Source organism: Drosophila pseudoobscura, chromosome 2 (assembly GCF_009870125.1).
Source record: "Drosophila pseudoobscura strain MV-25-SWS-2005 chromosome 2, UCI_Dpse_MV25, whole genome shotgun sequence".
NCBI classification, from domain to species: domain Eukaryota; kingdom Metazoa; phylum Arthropoda; class Insecta; order Diptera; family Drosophilidae; genus Drosophila; species Drosophila pseudoobscura.
This window is the reverse complement of record NC_046679.1, coordinates 13102270-13125437: the sequence shown is the minus strand read 5'-3', so window position 1 is coordinate 13125437 and position 23168 is coordinate 13102270. Positions and strand designations below refer to the sequence as shown.

At 44.5% G+C, this 23168-nt stretch overlaps 5 protein-coding genes across 5 annotated transcripts; 3 read left to right on the top strand and 2 right to left on the bottom strand.

The window, feature by feature from the left end:
* The first annotated feature begins 4272 nt into the window (after positions 1-4272).
* LOC6897252 (uncharacterized) lies at positions 4273-7549 on the top strand. The gene is made up of 4 exons (XM_002137385.3): positions 4273-4436; positions 4728-5277; positions 5346-5637; positions 5699-7549. The coding sequence occupies exons 1-4, from the start codon at positions 4274-4276 to the stop codon at positions 6878-6880; spliced, it is 2187 nt and encodes a 728-aa protein (XP_002137421.3). The 5' UTR covers position 4273; the 3' UTR covers positions 6881-7549.
* A 461-nt stretch (positions 7550-8010) lies between these two features.
* LOC4801551 (homeobox protein EMX2) lies at positions 8011-9056 on the top strand. Its single transcript, XM_001358586.4, has one exon. It carries the CDS (start codon positions 8315-8317, stop codon positions 8849-8851), a length of 537 nt encoding a protein of 178 aa, XP_001358623.2. The 5' UTR covers positions 8011-8314; the 3' UTR covers positions 8852-9056.
* Positions 9057-11526: 2470 nt separating this feature from the next.
* On the top strand, positions 11527-12508 carry RpS30 (ribosomal protein S30). The gene is made up of 3 exons (XM_001358585.5): positions 11527-11666; positions 11893-11981; positions 12067-12508. Exons 2-3 carry the CDS (start codon positions 11904-11906, stop codon positions 12385-12387), a joined length of 399 nt encoding a protein of 132 aa, XP_001358622.2. The 5' UTR covers positions 11527-11666; positions 11893-11903; the 3' UTR covers positions 12388-12508.
* A 7-nt stretch (positions 12509-12515) lies between these two features.
* Ir93a (Ionotropic receptor 93a) lies at positions 12516-16921 on the bottom strand. Its single transcript, XM_003736498.3, has 11 exons — positions 16841-16921; positions 15566-15749; positions 15358-15510; positions 15160-15296; positions 14992-15100; positions 14388-14935; positions 14226-14328; positions 14011-14159; positions 13772-13945; positions 13333-13708; positions 12516-13274 (listed from the first exon to the last, which is right to left on the bottom strand). The coding sequence occupies exons 1-11, from the start codon at positions 16919-16921 to the stop codon at positions 12538-12540; spliced, it is 2751 nt and encodes a 916-aa protein (XP_003736546.3). The 3' UTR covers positions 12516-12537.
* KaiR1D (Kainate-type ionotropic glutamate receptor subunit 1D) lies at positions 15983-22952 on the bottom strand. Its single transcript, XM_001358582.4, has 13 exons — positions 22463-22952; positions 21962-22117; positions 19881-19975; positions 19624-19713; positions 19398-19555; positions 18659-19334; positions 18417-18586; positions 18100-18360; positions 17913-18044; positions 17656-17854; positions 17482-17593; positions 17300-17419; positions 15983-17240 (listed from the first exon to the last, which is right to left on the bottom strand). Exons 1-13 carry the CDS (start codon positions 22572-22574, stop codon positions 16945-16947), a joined length of 2577 nt encoding a protein of 858 aa, XP_001358619.3. The 5' UTR covers positions 22575-22952; the 3' UTR covers positions 15983-16944.
* Positions 22953-23168: the final 216 nt, after the last annotated feature.

Genomic DNA, 23168 nt, shown 5'->3' with positions numbered 1-23168 from the left:
TATTGATTACAGTACTCAACTTCTGATAGTTTAATTCGTAAAACTAAATTTATTAAAGTATTTATTATTGCAAACGCTGGCTTCACACCCTTCCCCGGCCCTTGTGAGGAATAACAATTCCATTTTATCTAGACAAGAATTAAGATACCCTGACAAAAGTTCTTTGTATTGTATAATTGATTGTATTTTGTAATCTAAGATATCGCCATATTTTCCAATAAGTATATGACAATGTTTTAAACGAAATGATTTTTATACCCGATACTCAAAATGAGTATTGGGGTATATTAGATTTGTGGTAAAAGTGGATGTGTGTAACGTCCAGAAGGAATCGTTTCCGACCCCATAAAGTATATATATTCTTGATCAGCATCAATAGCCGAGTCGATTGAGCCATGTCTGTCTGTCCGTCTGTCCGTCTGTCCGTCCGTCCGTCCGTCCGTCTGTCCGTCCGTCCGTCTGTCCGTCCCCTTCAGCGCCTAGTGCTCAAAGACTGTAAGATCTAGAGCAACGATGTTTTGGATCCAGACTTTTGTGATATGTCACTGCTACAAGAATATTTAAAATTTTTCCCCGCCCACTTCCGCCCCCACAAAGGGCGAAAATCTGTGGCATCCACAATTTTGACGATACGAGAAAACTAAAAACGCAGAATCGTAGAAGATGACTATATCTTCTAGAGTGCAAAATCTGAACCAGATCGTATAATTATTATAGCCAGAATCAAGAAAACAATTTCATTATTTCTCGCTCTTTCTCTCTCTAACACACAGGTTTTATGGTCGGTTTTGCCAATTGAAAAATATGAGTTCAAGGATCTCAGATCCCATAAGAGCTAGAGCAACCAAATTTGGTATCCACACTCCTGTGATATCGGACCTTGACCATTTTGTGTTAAAATTTCGCCACACCCCCTTCCGCCCCCGCAAAGGACGAAAATCTGAGGCATCCACAAATCTCAGAGACTATTAAGGCTAGAGTAACCAAATTTGGTACACACACTCCTTTAAGATGTCACTATAAAACGTATATCTCAGAATTTCGCCCCACCCCCATCCGCCCTCACAAAGGACGAAAATCTGTTGCATCCACAATATTGCAGATTTGAGAAAACTAAAAACGCAGAATCATAGATAATGACCATATCTATTAGATTGCTGAATCTGGATCAGATCAGATCATTTTTATAGCCAAAAGGAACAAATCAATTTGCAGTGGCTACGCAGCGCCCGACGTCACGCTCAGACTGATTTTCTGTCTCTCTCGCACGCACTCTTTGTCGTGTCGTTTAATATTAGCGGCGTCTGCCGGAGGAGAGCCATACTGACTTAGTATCGGGTATAACCGTAGAGTTGCGGTGTCCGCAGCAACTCACAACGTTCCCCCTCGTTATATTTTGGGTAAGTAACCCATGCAATATTTATAAGCCCCATTATAGTAACCCATAGACGAAGTTGTATAGAAGCAAACTAAATAAGATAGATAGAGAAGGGGGTCTGTTCCGTCTGTAGCTTCCTATAAGCTAATCCAATGCTAATCTGAAATTAATAGTTTAATTGATACTTTGTGGGAGCGAAAGGGAGCGTGGCTAGTTATTATAGTCTCTGCGAACTAGCTTCAAACGGACGTACAGACATGGCTCTATCGACTCAGATATTGATGCTGATCAAGAATATATATACTTTATGGGGTCGGAAACGTTTTCTTCTTGGCGTTACACATATCCACTTTCCCCACAAATCGAACGTACCCCCATGCTCTTCTTGAGTATCGGGTATAAAAATACTGTATCCATGTAGGAGGGTTGGGATCCGGAGTGGATCAGATACAGTGATTTCCGGAACAAATGTATTAAGGGCGGAATAAATAGTATTATAAAACAAGTCGAAAGTTACATCGATCTCCGGTAATAATTGAAGAAACGACCAATCAACTTTCGAGAGAATTAGCTCAGCGAAATTGGTTCTTCGAAAAAACCTTGTATGACTAGATTCCATAGAAATGTCAGTACAACTAGATCGGACACATTGAAGGGAAGTGTCTTCAGGAAGTGATATTGGACTTACTCTGGCTACCGTTGCTAGAGCGTCATCAGAAAGCCAGGAAAGAAATGGTAAGTTATAGTCCCCCATGACAAGCAGAAAGGTGGGTTAAGTACCTGGTATGAATTTAAGAGCGGGTTAAGTAGATAAATGCTGTCCCAATACGGACTTTGACTGCAATTAGATATTGTTGGATGGGAAAAACTCAGATGAGAAATCCGTTTTGACTGCAATTAGAACGCCACCAGCAAATGATGGGCGATCCGTTCTATAAATGATAAAGTTGTGAACAAAAATGTCTTGATTATAGATAGAAGAATTATGAAGAGCTAAGGTTACAGTTACAGTGATAGCGTAGAAATCGAAAGAGGCACTTATAATGAATGGAAAAAGGCTCCTTAGTGGTTTTAAGTAGCAGCTTCGGTAATTTTAGACTATTTATGAAGAATTTCGTGCATAATTGTAGGCCCAGGCCATTTTGACGGGTCAATTGATTTCGATAGGAAATAATAAGGGGGGAGAATCTTAAAGTTTAAGATGTTGCGCTTACGTATTATCCACTCCCAAAAAAGATATCGGTCTGGGGGAGAACCGTTGGCAGCGCCGGACGGAGCAGGAACAGTCAGGACATCACCAGCAACAAACACACCCACACTGGGAGCCCTTCAAGCAGGGGCTCTGTCCGTCTGTCCGTCCGTCCGTCTGTCCGTCCGTCCGTCCGTCTGTCCGTCCCCTTCAGCGCCTAGTGCTCAAAGACTGTAAGATCTAGAGCAACGATGTTTTGGATCCAGACTTTTGTGATATGTCACTGCTACAAGAATATTTAAAATTTTTCCCCGCCCACTTCCGCCCCCACAAAGGGCGAAAATCTGTGGCATCCACAATTTCGACGATACGAGAAAACTAAAAACGCAGAATCGTAGAAGATGACTATATCTTCTAGAGTGCAAAATCTGAACCAGATCGTATAATTATTATAGCCAGAATCAAGAAAACAATTTCATTATTTCTCGCTCTTTCTCTCTCTAACACACAGGTTTTATGGTCGGTTTTGCCAATTGAAAAATATGAGTTCAAGGATCTCAGATCCCATAAGAGCTAGAGCAACCAAATTTGGTATCCACACTCCTGTGATATCGGACCTTGACCATTTTGTGTTAAAATTTCGCCACACCCCCTTCCGCCCCCGCAAAGGACGAAAATCGGAGGCATCCACAAATCTCAGAGACTATTAAGGCTAGAGTAACCAAATTTGGTACACACACTCCTTTAAGATGTCACTATAAAACGTATATCTCAGAATTTCGCCCCACCCCCATCCGCCCTCACAAAGGACGAAAATCTGTTGCATCCACAATATTGCAGATTTGAGAAAACTAAAAACGCAGAATCATAGATAATGACCATATCTATTAGATTGCTGAATCTGGATCAGATCAGATCATTTTTATAGCCAAAAGGAACAAATCAATTTGCAGTGGCTACGCAGCGCCCGACGTCACGCTCAGACTGATTTTCTGTCTCTCTCGCACGCACTCTTTGTCGTGTCGTTTAATATTAGCGGCGTCTGCCGGAGCAGAGCAATACTGACTTAGTATCGGGTATAATTGTAGAGTTGCGGTGTCCGCAGCAACTCACAACGTTCCCCCTCGTTTTTTTTATATCAAAAACAAATATATTTCATATTTAAATTCAATATTTTTATACATAGTTTAAAACTATAAATTTCCTAAAATTCGAATATTTCTGTCAATGTAAATTCTAAATTCATAAAAATTTAATTTTTTTCTGAGTGTATGTAGGGGTTTGACCTTAACCAAATCTTTTTGAGTAATGTGAAAACCTGTTGTACTATATGTATGTATGTATGTTTAAATATGTACTTACATTATGTAAGCGCATACATATCTATTATCGTAACCTTGGGTTGGGATGGGAGATGTTTCTGTCTTTGCGTTGAAAACAATTTTTTTAGAATTAACAAACCAATTAAATTTTTGAGAAAAAACGTATTCGATCTTACAGAAGTTCAAGGGAATTATGTGATGAGAGCTAACTTTATTTTTGATACATGAAATCTGGAAAAAATTACTAATACTATAAAAAAACTACGACTATATGAAACTATATTGGATATTTCGCTTCTGACCTTTTTAAATGTTTTCCAAGGAATAGGGTGATGATTGTACATATGTATGTATGATATGACAGATAGGCAGTGTGATCTAGTCATGATCGACTCTCCTCTCGCGTCTCACCTTATTATCAAAATTAAGACCTGGCGTAAAACGAGAATATTATCAAAAAAATTCCATTCTGTGCCTGAATCTGTCTTTATACATAGTTTGACTAAAATGTTCCGCTTGGGTAGAAATTGCATTTACGAGTATTTATGTAAGTATTGATCCTTAATTTGTATGAGTACGGTTTTAAATCGAGAGAGAATCAGAGAGAGGAATGCACGGTCGTAGTGCTATTGGTTTTTATGTAACTGTCGAAGCTATAGTACGGTTATGCCTCTCTGGTATCGGCTCCCACTATTTCATATTTTTTGTGACGGAAATGTGTTGATATGGGCGAGAGCTTGTAAAACACTAAATAACAACTAATTCCCACTGACGTAGAGCATTCGCTCAAGGAAAAAAACTGCACCATGGATACTACAATTAAAGCTTATATTTGTAGGGCTCGTGACTCTGGCTTTCTACACTTGGAGTCCTGGAGTAGTTCACCTAGAAGCCAGCACTTTGGGTACTCCGACAGCGGTTGACGCATTCAGCAACTTAGAGGCGATTCCTGTAATCTCTACCAAACAGTCTACCACGGACAATGAATACTCTAAAACGGCCAATATATACTTAAAAACGGCCAACGAATCCTCAGCCACGAGCAATGAATACTCAACCGCGGATAATGGACAGTCAACTAAGAACATAGTCTATAACCAATCGATAGCAAGGATCACCAAAGCAGTACAGCCAGAGAAAAAAAAAATAAAGTTCTTTGTGAATACCCCTCAGTGTCAAATGCCATATCTAAACCCCTTCTCTAGAAATATCTTAAAAATATACCACAGGAAACGATATGTAGTGTGTGATAAGGACCCGGACATGCTTAAGGTCATCTACAATGAAAAAGATCAGACCTACAAACTGCACAAAAACTATCCCAATGCTGCATGTTGCTACAAGCAGATCTTAAGAGAAGTTCGGACAATAGCTGAATACAAGTACAAGTGAGTGCTGCAGATATATTCATACAAAATTATGCATCCGAAGGATGCCTTCTGCATCATTTCTGCAGGTTGCTGTCGTGCGTTACGTTCCCCCAGGATTTTGTGGTACCTCCAGACGTAGAGGCAGTGATAACTGAATGCCGTCGGCCATACAGTTCGAAAGTCTTGCAAAAGGATGGCTTTAGTTTCGTACATCCACAGAAGCCAGACCCAATTCCTTCATCATCTCCTGAGGAAAGGCCCAGCGTCCTGCTCTGGGGTATCGATTCGCTTTCACGTATGAACTTTGAGCTAACCATGCCCTTGACGTACAAGTATTTTCGGGCACAGCCTTGGTACGAGCTGCAGGGTTATAATAAGGTTGTAAAGCGCAGTATAGTATTATAGATTCGATGATTAATGGATGGTTTCTGTTCTGTAGATGGGCGACAATACGTTCCCCAATCTGATGGCAATTCTCACAGGCTTCAATCAAACCCGATCATATTCAAAGTGTCGACCAACCGCAGTGGGTGGCCTGGATGCCTGTCCCATGATCTGGAAGAGATTTAAGGCAGAAGGCTATGCGACCGCCTACGCCGAGGACTGGGCGAGTATTTCGACATTCGACTATCAAAAGAAGGGCTTTCGGAGGCGTCCCACGGATGTGTATGGACGCCCTCTGGTCCTGGCCCTGGAGAAGGAACTGCAGAAAAAGGATAAAAAGGAATTACCATACTGTTTGGGACGAAAGTCTTCCGCTGAGTACATCTACGACTTGGCCGAGCAGTTTACAGAGGTTCACAAGAATCGTAGTTTCTTTGGCATGTTCTGGACCAACTCCTTTAGCCACAACGACTTTTCCTTGCCATCGGCCATGGATGCCAGGATGGTCAAGTACATGCGAACCCTGGATCACAATGGGATCATGCAGAACACCATCATCATCTTCTTCAGCGATCATGGCACCCGATTCGGGTTGCTACGTAAATTAGCCAACGGTTTTCTAGAGGAGCGGATGCCGGTCATTTATATACATCTCCCGAAATGGATCCGAGACAAGTATCCGGAGTTCCTCGACAACTTGAAGGCAAACAAGAACCGGCTGACTTCACCCTACGATATCCATGCCACACTCAAGCACATCTTGGAGCTGGGCACACCCGCGGAACAGTTGCCCCGACCCGAGGGCTGTCCAACCTGTCACAGCGTCTTCCAAGCGGTATCCTTGTCCAGAAACTGTTCCCTCGCAGGCATCGACGACCATTGGTGCAGCTGTGGTGGCTTCACGGAGGTTTCTTCCACAGATCAAATGGCCAAGACGATGGCTGAGCAGCTATTGGAGGCCATAAATAAATTTCTGATCTCCCTAAAAGGCACGCAGAAGTGTCGGCATCTGAAGCTTGACAAAATAATGTCCGTTCACAGGAAGGGTAATTCACCTGTCTATTTGATCCAGCTATCCATTTCACCTGGCGGCGGTTTCCTCGAGGCCTCTGCCGAATGGAACCCCAAGACCCAAAAAATATCCACTAGTGTGCCCAGCATCAGTCGGTTGGACTATTATGGAACACAGTCGCGGTGCGTTCAGGTGAAAGAAGCAAAGAAGTTCTGTGTCTGTTAAACATAATCGGCTGCGATCAGCCCCGGATAACCGCAGGACCACAGCACAAAAAAGGAACCACTGTTTTGTATCTGTTTGCCATCTCGTGGCTATTGTTCCGGTCTCTCAGAGCCACCACGTTCGAGAGCGGATGGGGTCTATCGTTAGGGACGATCTTCTAGTGTATGGTTTTGGTATCTGCCAACTGTTTCCGCAACTAATTTCAGGGTCGTGATTGTGCAAAGAGCAAATTAGTTGACAATTACATGACAATTGGCAGATACTACTCTCGGATAATTGCCCAAGCAGTTGTCTCTTTTCAATTACCAATATCAGATTTTTGGGAAGATGCAAAAACTAATTAACTCTAATCTTAAATCTTAATACATTTTTTCATTTTCTTTCAAACTTAACAATAAATCAATAGGTAAAATAACCCAACCAATATTTATAAGCCCCAGTATAGCAAGCTATAAAAGATGTGTTATAGAAGCAACCTAAACAAGATAGATAGAAGAGAGTCTGTTCCTTGTGTAGCTTCCCATAAGCTAACTATCCAATGGTAATCTGAAATGAATAGTGTAATTGATACTTTCCATACCCCTCGGGGCCTCAAAACTCGTTTCGTGAGTGCAACTGTTGTGAAAACAAATTTACGAGTCAATCAAAACATACACGCATCAAAATATATCAGGCTCAACTTGTTCTCTTATCGAAAAGGACTGGATTGGTTGGGATTGTATGGAAAGACAAGAAAAACATGGCAGCCGGATGTGTTCATTAGGGGCTGGGTGGTTGATTCTGCCTCAACCTCAAATGATAACCACAAAAACGATGAAAACGATTCTTGACAACCGAAGCATGGATACTCTCTTCTTAAGCGTTCTGGGTTCAGTTGTTTAATCGGAATTAAATATATTACTAATATATGATAAGGCTCAAGGGATACTGATATTTGTCAATATACTATCAACGAAAAGGTTTTAAATTAATATTATGTATTTTGATAGCCAAACTATGTCATTTCGAATGAGAAACCCTGCGTTTCAGTTGATATCTTTATGATCATCACTAACTCTTTGGTTAGGGTAAAAAAATACAATTATTAAAAACAAGCAGAAGCTGAAACACAATTTAATTTTGCAAACATTTGATAGGGAACGGACATAATCTTGCTGTCTGATAAGGGTAATAATAATCGGTGGCACACCGCTACCTGGAATGCGGAAGAGGACAAGGGCAACGCCTATTAAACGCCTCGCTGCTTTCAAATGAGATTGGCATTGGGCCTGACTCGTCCTGGCGCATCCTAACGGCAGAGGGAGATAGCCATAGTGCTGTCTGTTTCGGGCAAATGGCGGCGATGCCTTCGAGTGGGCTGTCCTTAAATAGCGCAAGGATGCGCACCGAACTCAACAGTAGCAATTCGACCAGCCCAGCAGCAGGATCGCCAGGATGAGTGAATTCAGCATCGATTACATATTGAACCGCGCTGGCGACAGATACATCGGCACCAATGCCTCCGTCGGTGTCCTGCAACGAATCCGCGCCAGCATTCCATTTCATCCGTACGCGCATCCCGGATACAAGGAGCAGCGTGGATCGCCCCCGGCTGTGGTGGCTCTTGAGGAGGGACATCTACCCATGTACGACTGGCTGCAGTACACCCGCTACCATCCGCCCAAGCTGCCACGTGCCCTGCGGCAGAATGGACCCGCCAAACGTACGCCTGGACGCCTGCCACGGATCCCCTTCACTCCTGCCCAGCTCCAGGCTCTGGAGAGTGCGTACAAGGAGTCGAACTATCTGAGTGCCGAGGATGCCAACAAGCTGGCCGAATCCCTCGACCTGACCAACACCCGCGTGAAGATCTGGTTCCAGAACCGGCGCGCCCGCGAACGACGCGAAAAACGCGACAAGGATGAGAGCTGCGACTCCACCTTCTCTTCGAATGCCTCCAGTCCGGAACCGGACATGCTTGTCATTGTTTAATGGGAGATATGGTGGAGCACCGCTCACGTTATGACTGTTACTGGTGTACCTTGTGGATGGGCTCTCATACGAGTACACTCATTATTGAATTTAAACTCATTGTTGTACAAATAAATCTAAATAATTATACAGACAATATTTCATTATATTATTTAAGTAGAGTAAGTTAAATTATATTATAAATAAATTAAATAACAATTACCCTAAATTTTGAGAGTTCTTTGTTCGCGACATAAAAATGATTGCGTTTTTTATTGAAATTTGGAAAATGAATTCCAGTGCTAATGAAATTTGTTGCTGAAATATGACTATGATATCTAAAGAAGTAGTATTCAAAATGAAGCAGTTTCTTAAATTTTGTTTTTTACAATATCTTACCGAAGCAAAGCGAAACGAAATATGATATTGGCAAGATATTTTAACATGAAAAAACTCTCTACTGTACTTTACTTTATACTTTACTTTATAAAAAAGTGTTTTGCCGACATAACAACATACAATATTTCTGTCTGTTCTTCTTCTGTAACATCTTGTGAAAAATGTTCTATAATAGTATTTAAGTTCGAACGGTTGGAGCCTCATTTAAGAAAGCTTCCAGAAGAACGATTGATATGCAAGGTTATCTAAAGGTTCGTTCCCGGAAGCTGAGTTTTCCTTTTTATAGGATATTTTATGTTTATTTTATTGAGAGAACAGAACATAACATTTCAAGTAGAAACAAATGAATGAAACTACATAGAATTGATTGGATATTTGTCGTTGAACTAAGTTTATTGATAACATCTTTGAATAGCCATCTTTTATTATTAAAATACTTTGCTTATAATAACATAATGAAAGTTTGTTAATTTTTCTACAATAGAAACCAGTAGTTATAGCATTTTTTGTTATCTGGATGCTCATATGTATCCAGATAACAAAAAAAAATGTTCCCCTACAATGGATACATTTTTAACTTTCATCTGCATTAGAAATTCAATCAATTATGTATGTATAGATCTCCCCACATATGAAACACCATCTCATATCAGTTTAACCTGATGCAAATCCAATTTGGATAAAGTAATTCAATATTTCATGGCGGAAAATGGTTGACTTTGTTCATTTTGCTTCCCACAAAACCAGGCATCACATTCGAATAATGGGATCAAACAAGACCGCCCCACACAGAGATACCGTCTACCCCATATGGGAAAATATTTGAAAATTTTGAATGAAAATGAGGAAATTCGCGTGCCGGAAAAACAGCAAACGCTCAGATGGAGTCGGGAATAGTGGAGGAGGGCAGGCTAAGCCGATTTCGTAATTGTTGCTGTTGTTTTTATGGTCAAGAATAATTTGTTTTTCCGAAACCTTTGTTTGCAAAACATGCAAAAAATATCAGATTACAAAGCGGCAGTTCCTCCTGAGAAGATGACGGAACCATTTTCCGACGGAGAGTGGGGGACAATGTTTCAGGATGCGTTTTCCAAGTGTATGTAGAATTTGTATTTGTGCCACAGAGCCTGGCAAATGAGTTTACGCAAATCCCAGGGATGTCTGCACCTAATCCCCCATCTAATCCGATCATATGAGTACGAAAGGGCCAAAGGATCTTGACCAAAGTGGACAACAGGAAGAGCGGATCGCGTGCGCCATTTACTTATCTCAAATGAGCATCGAAAGGTGATCTGCAGCAAAGGGTTGGCCATGGATACTGAAATTGAGAATATCAAATGTCGCATACGATCAATAAGCAGCACATGTCCACATATTTATCAGGGAACAGACCGCCGTCTCTTGGAAACTTTCCACATCAGACCCCAGCCGTTCTCCGTCAGAGACAGAGACCGAGCACTCGAAGGATCAGCTGGAACAATTTAAGCCACACTCATTAGTTGCAGATAATTCGAGTAAATTTGTGAAATCGGCTTATGATTTGCATTCAATTCAATTCAGTGAAGGAATGTTTATGTTACTAATCTAGTCCTGTTTGACAAACAATGCGGCAATATTTATTCTAATGGCGTAGAATAACACAGCAAATGTCCCCGGCGGTCGCTCCTTGTCCCATTCTTAGGGCCGGACAAAGGCCAGGCGCAGGCGCATGCGCAAATACTCGTAGAATGGAAAAACTGGGTCAAGACGGGCGCGGGATGGACTAAACGGACGGGGATTAACGTAATTCCCATTTTTACGTAGATTGAGGTAAGCGCGGTGCGCTGGCTTAGCAGGGCGTCAGACAGACTGCCCTTTTTTGATCTTTTGTGTAATTTCGAGATGCAGAAATGAAAACTTGCCTCTGCTTTTCAAATTTAAATTTAAAGAATTTCAGCCAACAGACTGTTGTTCATTTGCGTTTAACAGAACTGACATGGTGCCTAACAGCACCTAACAGCAGCGCCCTCTAGCTGTAGTTGACAGCACCGCTTTGCCAGTAGGGTTGCTAAGGCGGCATAAATATGGTTTCCAATCCTGGACGGCGATCTATTAACCCATTGTAGACCAAGGGCTATTTCAATATACCACCGAAGATATTGAACATTTTTAGTTTTAGTTCAGGTGAAAGATATCCTTTTTCATGTTCAAAGAAATGATGGTATGGATTGCTCTACAATCAGCAATGTTTTCCGCCATTTACCCTAAGTCGTTGAACAGTTTAAATACAAGAGCCTTAAGTGGGCTAAGTTCGTTTCTTCATCGGTATATTCCCGGTATATTTTGCAAATGGTACGGTATATTTCGGTATATTTTTGAAAGTCAGACCGTATTTCATAACTGCGCGGTCACACCATCGCCATCTTTCTTTTTCGATCCGCACGCACCGAGTGACAAGGTGAGCGAATAATTTTTTGCTAAATAATATGGAAAAAATGAGAGTTCAACAACAAAGACGGTGAAAATGTGTGACCGAGTGTGCTCTGGATGGGTGGTGCATGAAGTGCCAGAGTCTTGACGAATGAGAACTGTTGAAATGAGTGATTGAATCGGCACACGTGTTTCGATTAGTCGCGCCTCTGCTATAGTGGAAACTAATTTGTCTTTTCGTCGTTCGGTTGCAGATCGCGTCAAGATGCAGCTTTTCGTACGTGGATTTGAAACTATTGAGGCTTTGGAGGTGTCCCAGGATGCCACCATCGCTGGAGTCAAGGTGAGTACGGACGGCGCGGGCTGACATCGTTCGCTACAACAACAATAGTCCAACCCTAACCTAATTGTTGTTTTTTGGAATTCAGAACCAGCTCGCCCAGCTGCATGGCTTCAACGCCGAGGAGGTGAGCCTCAACTGCGAGGGCACCACCCTGGCCAACGAGACGCCCGTGACCGCGCTCAGCTCCTTCGAGCTGGACATCAACATTCCCATGCTTGGTGGTAAGGTGCACGGCTCTCTGGCTCGTGCCGGTAAGGTCAAGGGACAGACCCCCAAGGTGGAGAAGCAGGAGAAGAAGAAGAAGAAGACCGGCCGCGCCAAGCGCAGGATCCAGTACAATCGCCGCTTCGTGAACTTTGTCCAGGGCTTCGGCCGTCGTCGTGGCCCCAACGCCAACTCCACGTAAAGTGTGAACCGTGTCTCTGGGATGATGAACAAGTCGCTATCTTTTAATGCATAATGATGTTCATAAAGTAATTTTCAAAAATTAAACAAACTATTTTACAAATTTCAAGTTGTAACCCCGACGCGACTCGTCCGTGTAATCTTTCGTTTCTCAATTGGTGAAAACGGTCGGCTTGCGACTGTCGCTTTGGACGTAGAGGCGATAGAACCAGTACTCGATGCAGCCAACGAATACAGCCAAAATGAAGCCAAGCAGCAACACCAAAAAGCATCCCTGCATGTCATCCATGTTCACCTTGTGATTAGTGATCTGTCTGAGGATGCTTTTGCCATTGCACTTGTCCGCGCTGGGCAGATTGGTCCTGTGCCAGCGCTCGATGAAACCCATACGAAACATTCTATCTATGTGCTGGTTGATCAAGTGCAAGTAGGCACTCTCCGAGGGCACAATCAAGGCAATCTGCTCGTCGACAAAGCTCTCCTTGCCCAGGGCAAACCGGCACTCCTTGTCGCGCTCAAAGTGCTGCTGCACAACCAGCTGCAGATTGATGCGCCAATCGATGTTGATGCGCTGTCCATCCTTCACCGCCTCAATATCCTCGCCCTGGCCATTGTTGTATATAATCGCCTTGGCCACATACTGTTTGAAGTCATCGCGCGTCGTTCTTTGCACATACTTTTCGAAAAAGGTTCCGTTTCGCAGGCCATATTGGGAGATTTCCGTGTGGCGATGCAGCTGGTTCAGATAGTCAACGCCCGGCTGGAACTTGGGAAACGTGAGGAAAGCCACTAGATTGCCGCAGTACGTGGTCACCAGCACAATCACCACGATCCACCAGAAGCCCACCACCAGTCGTCCGCTGTCTGCTCTGGGCAGGTACATGCCACCTGCCGCAACCATTTTTTCAAGTAGATAGTAGAGATGTTTTTTAGTTGGTATACTCACCCTGTTGCAGCAGCGCCCCAAAGATGTACCAAAAGCAGCTCTTGACCGATGATAGCCCGTGGATTTGGAGCTCTTGTAGCGGCGCAAGGCGATTGATGGCGTACAGCATGGGGGCCGTCAGAAAGATGATGCCCACCAGGCATCCCCAGGTCTCTGTGGTAAACGGAGCCGTGAAAAGATAGATGCGAGACACCTCATCCGGCTGACGGGTGATGAAGGAGTACTTCTGAACGCTCACTGGCTGGGTATAATTAAACGCTTTCTTATCGGGATCCTCTACGGTGGCCGCCACTGCGGCCATAAAGAACCGATTGCCCTGAACCATCTCCACCACGCGATAGGGTATGCCATAGGTCATTGAACCCAACAGTTCGTCCTGAAATGGAAGGTCTTTGAGTAGACCTTTGAATCTTCTGAAAACTGGGAGTCTTTCACTTACGCTCTCGTTGGTGCTCTGATTGAGGGGAAACTCATCGTCATAGGTTTTTGCCTCGTGCAGGTAATAGCTAAAGTTTAGGGCCCGACTCAGCTCCTTCAGTATCTCCAAGGTAATGCCCTTGTGCTCGACAATGACTCCGTCGCTGTTCTTGGTCAGTATTTGCCAGGGAGGGTTCTACGAGTAATTTGATCCATATATACACGTACGGATTATATTATATATTAGATTCAAAATCTCACATGCATCGTCACAATGTCCATGGTGATATTACGGAAGTGCTGCGCGATGTGTGGGAATGTTAGCTCCTGGCAAACGAATCCCAGCAAGGGACTCCAGTAGCCAATATCGACGAACTCAAAGTTCTGGTTCCTGGCATCCCTCGTGGGAGCTAAAGAGTATGGCCTGATGTAAGAGATAACCCATGGAATGAGAATCTCACCTGGACTGGACTTACCCGTTCGAAATTGCCGATTCTGTTGGCTCTTGCCCCAGGTGATGGCTGTCTCAAATCTCCACTTGGCACAGCTGGCACACTTGCTGTTGGTCTTGAGGTATTCCTAAGGATCATTCGGTATGTATTGTGAATGTTAGTACATGAATAAAACTTCAGCATTACCTTCATGTACTTTAGAATCTCATACTGCTTTTCCTGCTTGGTGAAGCGTATGGACTCCCACTCCTCATCGGAGATCTCACCGTATATGGACTGCTCCTCGACCGTCATCTTGGAAATGGCCGTCACCAGAGCCATACTTATCTCGGATATCGTACAGTTCAGCGTGTCCATGCAATCGGTATTCGTTTCATTCAGAGCAAAGGCTATGTTTGCTCCCTCCGCCAGGTTGATGGTCACCGTGCTGGCATCAAAGTCCTGCCGCATCGTATCGAACACAAAGAACATCCACTGATTGCCCACATGGAACATATTCATCGTCTCGCCAATCTCTATGATATCGTCGTGAAATTTGGACAAAACAAGGAACTGTTGATTCTTCTGCTCGTGATTGATGGGAGAAAAATGGGAGAGCGCATGGCGCAGGGCAGCCCGTTTCTTCTGTCCTCGAAGGGAGTCGTCAATCTTGTAGAGAATCAATGATATCGGCGCAATGTGATTGGTAGTGCTCTCGTGGACTATGGCCTTGACCAGCTCGGAGTTATTATCCACTGAAAGTCAAATCCAATTAGACTGTTGGAGTATTTGAGAGACTAAGGATACCCACATATGTTTTGATCTACCAGCACTACTGCTGTCTTCCAATTGAGAATCTGTTGAACCTTGGCATCCAGTATGATCTGGGGCAATTCGTCGCCATGCTCAACCATGGGAGCCTATCAAACAAAGCCAATGGGATTGTACCCTAAACACTAAGAATCAAACTTTGCCTCACCATCAAAGCTTTATTCAACGGCAAACGGGGACAGTCCGAGTCTGTGATGGCGATCAACAGCACTGAGGTCTCCTGAGTGCTCCTGTAGAAGTTCCAGGTGTTCGCACAGTCCGTCACCGTAATCGCAGCCAGAAAATCTGAGATATGTATGTACATACAAGTGGGCTCAGATATTCATTAGAACAGATAAGTTCTTACCCTTTTTTAACCGCACCGCGTTCCAGCGAAAGTATCGTACATTGATGCCGCCGTTCTTCAGGTTCTCCCGTATGATGTCGCTTAAGATTTTCTCGAAATGGGCCATAATATTCTGGCCGTGCCTGGTCATGTACTCATGGTCCACCACCACAGCTATACACATGATTAGTGGAGACTTATCTTTATCCCGGGTATAACCAGAACTCACCCAGAGAAGCATTGGCGCTCAGAAATGAGGAAAAGTCGTTTCCCTCCACCGCCATTGGCCAGGAAAGGAAGTAGAGCTGAAAGCCGAAAAGGAGCAGAAGACAGCCCGATGACCTCATGCCGCCAGGATACCTGAAAGGCAACTGCGAGCCGCTAGACAGCCTAGCCAACGAGGTAACCTCTTTCTGATAACAAAAATTCCAATTAAAACCCGGCAATTGGACTGCATGCAGTGGCAACAGCGCGTGCAGGGCCCATGAAAAATTCATTGTGGAGAAAGTGAACAGGAATCGGCTGAAGGGAATGTGATTGACGGTTTGCGGTTAGGCGTCGACAGCCAACTCGACATCAATGTTCAATTGGCCGCAGGTGTTCATCAGGTGGTATCGGATTGGGATTCGTACAAGATTTTTGGTGATGTTTTTGTTAACTTGCTTTATTTAATTATAAGTAATTTTATGAAATTGTTTGTCTGAATTGCCTGTATGCGCGATAATTACATTTTACAATCTTATGTCTTAGGATGAGGGGCAGTTGGAGGGGTAATAGATTGGGGGGCTTGGGGATTGTATGTCTAAGCTAAGAGTTACAGTTACACTTAGGCGAGAGGTCTACTGGCTAGTTCTCCGTTGAAAATATCGGAATTTGTGTTCATTTTAGGTGTAAACTGTGTCCAGATATCTTAGGGATACTCGAACACGCTGATCTTGTCGTCTGGATTATGGGTTTGTATATATCTTTTCATGTTTATATACTCGTACTCGTATAATTTAGCTACAATTACTCCTATAGGTCAATTCCCAAAAATGCTTTCAAATATAAATGCAATACGATTCGATTTCGATTTGTTGTAAGTTGTTGCGTTGTTGCGTTGTTGTGGTTCCTTTAGTGTATAGTTTATGTATATGATTATTACGAGTAAGTTACGAAAGGGAGTATAAGTATAACCTGTATAAATATATATACGAATTAATATACATATTATATCTTTCCTAAGTTTGCAGTTTTAGTGTATATTTATTACTTGACTCGGGCTGCCCGCTACCTGTCGAACAATTTGAACGTAGTGCAAACTTTCATTGGTGGCTCCTGTGTCTAGATCTCTCCATTAACACACTGGCGCGTACAAACTATGTAATCCCAAAAATATTGTATATCGTATCGAATATCTAAGTACTACGACTGCGTGGGATAGCGACAACGGGCTATTTTTATTCTATTGTTCTTGATATATGCTCTAGAGAATCGGTTGGATTGCACATCTTCCGCCTTTTACTTGCACTTTTGATTGAAGTTCCACGACCACACGCATACCATACATATCATGCTCGATCTCGCCTTTTTCCTTTAAACCCATTCATCCCGGGTTTATGACTTTTCTCATTCATTGAGAATCGCACTGAGACGCTCCTCGACGGCGACCTTGCGTGACTTCCACACGAACTCGCAGACAGCTATGACACAGGCCACCCCCATGCCGCCCATTAGCACCACAAACACACCGCCCACATTGGCCAGGCCCAGTTCGTTGGCCGCCGATGATGACTTGGAGGTTTCCACACGGCACTTGCCACCGCCGCGCTTCTCCTTCCACCACTTGGTTTTCAGGATGTGCAGCTTTCCCTCCTCCTGGAGCTTGAGTATAACACTGTTGATGGCCGTGCGGTAAGGTGAATCTAAAAAGATAAAAGTCATTCAGGTAATGCTCTCTGGATATGTGCGTTTTGGGACTGACTTGGTGGTGTGGCTATCCCATAGCTTTTGGTGTCCAACATGCCCCCGACCTGCGTCAGCTCGCAGTTTCGTTCGGTAACATATTCAATGGAGGTGGACTCCATCAGAAATGCATAGGAACCTGTAAATATATCGATATGAGTTTAGAGCAGGATTAACATTCAGTTAAGACTTCTGGCATACCTTTGCCCTTGGCCACACGATCAACACCTTCGCCATTGCTGGCTGTGAAGACGGAGGGACGTGCAGATTCCATGAACGACCACATGCGCTGATACGTGGAGATCTTTGAGTCCTGCAAAAAGAAAATTGCAATGAAAACAGATTCGAATCTTTTAGACTACTTTCCCCACATACCCTGAAGAAAGCCGCTGTGCTGCCGCCCTTGAGGGCACCGTATTTGATTCTCGTCTGCTTGGCCAAGTCCTCGGCACTTTCGATGGGCGAGTCCATGCGTTCGACCGTCAAAAAGGCAGCCAGGTTGGCCGTATACGAAGAGATCATAATCAGTGTGAAGAACCACCAAATGCCAGCCACCATACGAGTGGATAGAGCCCTAAAGAAAGTTACTTTGGTCATCTCCAACTAAGAAGAGCTATGTTGATTATCCTTACTTGGGCAGGAAGTCGCAGCCTTGTTGCATCAGCGATCCAATGGCAAACCACATGCAGTTGAGCAGCGTGAACTGGCTCTCCACCTTTTCGCCATGGGCATCGGTGTAGGCTGGCCACTCGTAGGGTGTGAATCTATAGAAAAGCCATTTCTTAGCAACGAAAATTGCATCTTTTGACATTAAACTACTTGGCCAGAATGAAGAGCAGCACTGAGACACCTAAATAGGCTGTTGCCATGTAGATCCAAACGTCCAGCGACAAGGGCGACAGGAAGGAGAACAAGTTGGGTGGCTGCTTGATGGGTTTGCGGTAGAGGATGGATACGCCCAGGTTCATGAAGGGTGTGGTAAAGTCCACAGCTTGTTCCCGCTCAAAGGTGATGGTGAGATCCGCGATAGCCAGATCGGCACGCTGCTCCAGCAGGTCTCGTATCATGCCATTCCATTCTCTATAAGAATATGTTGAGGACTTTATTCAAGAAACATACTGGGCATTAATTCTTACCCTGTTAATTTATTCAGACTTCCATAGCTGCCATCGGGTACCAGTTGTATTTTATAGTTGAAACCTAGGGACTTGGAGATCTCATGGATTAGATCGACAGCATAGCCCTCGAACTGATCGTTGCCACTGAGCGGCACAGCCGACTCCTTGCGCATGCAATACGGATTGCTCTACAAAGAAAAACAAGGATAACCAGAAGATGATGGATGGATGATCATGGCAGTCAAGTCTTATAGTATTACCAGAATGGTGGTCACCACTAGGGTTTTGTTCTTCAGATTCGCCTCAATCTCCTGCTGCTTCTGGCTGAAGGTGCGTGTGAAGTTGATGCCATCGGGTAGCGTGGAGTTCCAGGTGCCGATCTTGCGGATTCCCGCTGGTGTAAGCTCCACAATGTCCAGCATGAAGTCGGTGCGGAAACCCTGGTGATCGAACTTGATCACATTCGTGAGGCCCTTCATCTCCACGATCTTCATATAGTTTATGAGGCTAAAGCCGTGCTGCCAGGTGCTCTGGCCGTCACAGCTGATCGGATGAATGTCGATCTGCTGCGAGGTGTCCAGGTCATGCAGCGCCTTGGCAAACAGATGCACGGCATCGTACATCAGAGCCGTCTCCGAACGTACTGTGGTCAGATTGGCCGAACGGAGGAGGCCCTTCTCATCGATGCTCCACTGACGCACCACGTCCGAGACGATCTTATCGTTGATGAGCCGAAATCCGGTTATGTTGGTCCCGCCATAGCGAAACTCATCCAGGTTCACGGTGTGCAGGTCCAGGGATGTAACCAGATAGCTGTGGTAGTCGCTCATCATCCCAATCTGCTGGGCCTGCTTGAGGACCTCGTGAATGCGCTCCGTGGAGCAATCCAGGACAATGTGGGCCTCGGCTGAGTTCTTGATTTGCTTAAGAAGGGGACTAGGGCGGAATGTAGGGCATGTAAATATTGTAAGTATATTATTGTCGTATGTTGTTTCGTACCGGTAATCCCCGCTGTCGCTTAGCTGGCGCACCGTAATGGGAAACGGTGTCATACCGTGTGCCTTGAGCAGCTCCTGCAGTCGCACGATTCCGTCATTGTTCTCGTAGATTATGGTGAACGTCTTCCAGCCCCAGTGCCGTACAATATCCACATAAGCCTTAATTCAAACACAAGCGTCAACATCGTGAAGAGGAAGGCAGCATGGCCAAGGAAGCATATTCATACCTTTGAGAGTGTATTAGGATGCGGATAAAGGTTCACCAGGCAGCTTTCCCGCCTCAGTCGGTAGTCCCAGCGATTCTCCAAATGCGGTATCTAGAATGAGTGGGTGGCTCTCCTTTAGAAGGGTTCTATTGCCATCATTCTACTTTTGCAATGCAATTGCATTCCATCTGCCACCATCCACATTCCCATTCAACATTCATAGCCCCACCCCACCCCCACCCGCACCCACAGCCACACACATTCAGGCTCATACTTACTTCCATGTTGTCACAAATGCTCTGTACATGGCTGGCGGTATGCGAGGATTGTGGTCCGAATATGGCAGCGACACCAATGTTCAATAAACCGCAAACTGAAAGACAAACAAAAGTGCACTTGGTCTCAATACGAATAGGAGTGGCAGTAGGGGATAGTAGGAGTATCAAGTTAGAGAAATATTGAGACAGTTGTAAGTAGTTGTTGGCTGGGCTGCACTTTCACAAAGCTCAAGCTCGGAAACATCATCATCTTGGTAATTCCCATTCCCATCAAGAATTCCAATTGACAATCAAGCCAAACCGCTGTAAAATATCACCCACATAGGTTTCATGCGAACACATGTTCGTTTGGAGCAAGTTTTGTAGTTTGGAGACCACACCAACACACAGACAGACACACACACATATTTCCTTATGGCAAATTGAGTGAAACACAAATCCCCCAAAGAGCTTAAAAGTCACAAATTGATTTCCAAGTAATATGCTTGGGTTCAGTTCCCATTCTTATTTTCCCATTCCCAATCCGATTTCTTTCTTACAGATGCTCGTAGAAGCATCTGTATTGGGGGGAGATAATCTCAAGCTATGAGCTGACTCTCAGGGACCCACGGATTCGCCTTCGACTTGCAAAGGAAACAAAAAAAAGAGCCCAAGTGCCAGCGCAGTAATGTGCTTTGGCTTGGGCTAGGGTAATGTTCAGTTAGCCTCGTTCGCATATTTAAAATGCACTTGAGTATGACATAATTTCATTTTGCCTTTTTGGCGTTTCCTTTCAACTCTCTCCCAGCCATCAAAAGCCAACCTCACACCCACACCCACACCCACATCCCCATGCCCACCCATCCAATCCCTCTCCTTAGCTTGGCGTTGCTCTGTCTGTCAGCATCCTTTGCCTCATCAAACCCACTAAGCACGTGTAAGTGCAGGTGCGGCTGCTGCAGGTGCACTTCGATGCTTCGAGTCGGTGATGCGGTTAACATCCTCTGGGCATGTGTGTGTGTCTGTGCCTCAGTGTGTGGGCGAATGCCTCAGCTCAGCTCAGCTCGGATGGCCCGGCCCCGGCTCCGGCCCCGGCCCCGGACCTCGACCGGCTCGGCTCGTTACTGTCGTGCTGAAAAGTGTTTTACTCTGGGTTTTCTTAATGGGCCGCAAGGTATTTTTTGGCCATGAGTATTGGGGCAACCTTCAGCGTCGTTTGTGTCTCATTTATCACAGAATATTCGACAGTTCGGCTGGCTCCCTTTACGCTCCTTGCCCCCGCTTTACGACTTATCCTGACTTGAATGCTTTACCTTTGTTCTTTGCTTTTCTTCGAAATATTAAACCTGAAATTGCATAGTGAAAATTTGCTGAGCTTATCATCAAACATCTCAGATGGCTCCCCTGATGATGTTGATTTGATTTTGATGCTGTTTCCATTAACGTAATTTCAAGCTTATAAAGATAATAGTTTTAGGTACCTGGTACTTGCGAAACAAAAGGGGGATTTTGCGTTCTTCGAAATGGATGCAAAAAACCCGAAGGAAATAATGTTCATCCACGAAAGTATAGATTATTAATATGTTGAATCACATCAATAATCTATTCTTTTCTAGAGTACCAAATATCCAGCTGAAAAGGATGTCTTTTAGTCGGAATGTTGAACATTTCTTTCTGGCTCGCTTTGACTTGATTTCGACTACCGCTATTCCCCTGGCTGTTAACAATATTGTGTAGTAATAAATATTAATGATTTATGGGAGCCTGGAATGTGCAACAATGGTATCAAATTGCATCGATTGTCCGTAATGGAGTTACAAGAGAATTCAAGCGGCCCCAGGGCGTCAATTAACATAACATAAATCACAAATCAAATGCGGATGAGGATGCGGATGCGGATGAGCAAAAACAAAGGGGTTAAAGTGAAGTAAATAAATAAGAAAACAAAAAGCGAACACAAATGTGAGCTCGCTCCATCAGAGCAGAACAAAGAGCGATATGGGAAAAGACCAAATCAAATATGCAGGTAAAAGCATCAGGTAAAGGGCAAGGCGGCAAAAACAGGGCAGGCCCCCACGCCCATTCCCACCCCCCATACTCACCCCGTTTGCCGGCATGGAAGCTGTCGAAGGGGGAGATGCGCTCGATCTGGGCCACCAGCTTGGAGCGCGGCAAGATGGAGCGGTCGGCGTTGATGCGGTCCACGGCCTGGCGGAAGGCAAGCTCCTGGTGGTCGTCGGAGGGATGGAAGAGCCCACCTGCGGCGATAAATGATAAAAGAAGGGAAAAGCATGTTACCAGATATGTAAATACAAATGTGTCCAATATTTTTGCTGCACTGGGACTTAGGCAGGGGAACTCCGCCGGGTACGTGTACGAAAACAAACAAAACACAGATACACACTTACACACTCGCGTATTTTTAGCCAAGCACACACACACACACACGCACGCACACACTTTTACAGAGGCACGCGCTCTTGATTATGACGTGAAAAAAATCGATACAGTGCGGAGATGCGATGCGTACAATCGGATGGGAAGGATTTTGATTCCATCGGAATTTTGTGACAGCCACTCAAGGATTTGTATCCGCAACTTACCAATCTTGATGATATCTGGCAGAGTCTCTGCCTCTCGGCAGTTGCAGATGAATTGAAGGAGCAACAACGGCAGGACCAGAACTCGCCTGTTTTCCCTGCCTCTCGGTCGCATTTTGGGATTGCTTTCACTCGCAGTTTACAATTTCAATTAATTAAGTAACTTCACCAAATTGGCGGCTCTTGTCCTCAAAGCACTCGGTTATCTTTTGTCTCCTAAAAGATCCCAAACATTTTCACAAGGCGGCAAATTCCGCTCTGTTTTCCTTTTACTCTCAGATGTTGCTGTTTCCGTATTTCTTTTCTGACTTCCGCTCTACCGTTGCCTGCAAGGATGGAACATCCACTGAGCAGCCAGCCTTTGATTTGCCTTCTTTTATCCTGTTGCAGGGCCTCCAGATTGGAGTGGGCCACCCGGTGGCTAGTGGCTTATGGCTGGCGGTGTGCGTGTGGGCCCAGCATCCAAATGCCGGCTGACAGTTTGAACAGCTGCGCAGTGGAGGCTGAGCACGGACACTAACCATACAGTATATAGATGTGCCAGTTCATACAACGAAAGCGTCACACACTGGCTAGCGCGTTCAGTACCCCAGAGTGACGTCATCATGAGAGAGAGAGCGCAGAGAGAACATCTGTGCATGTGTTAGTACACACGCAATATATATTGCGTTTATGATATCTTTTGCGAGACTTTTGCGAGCCGCTTATG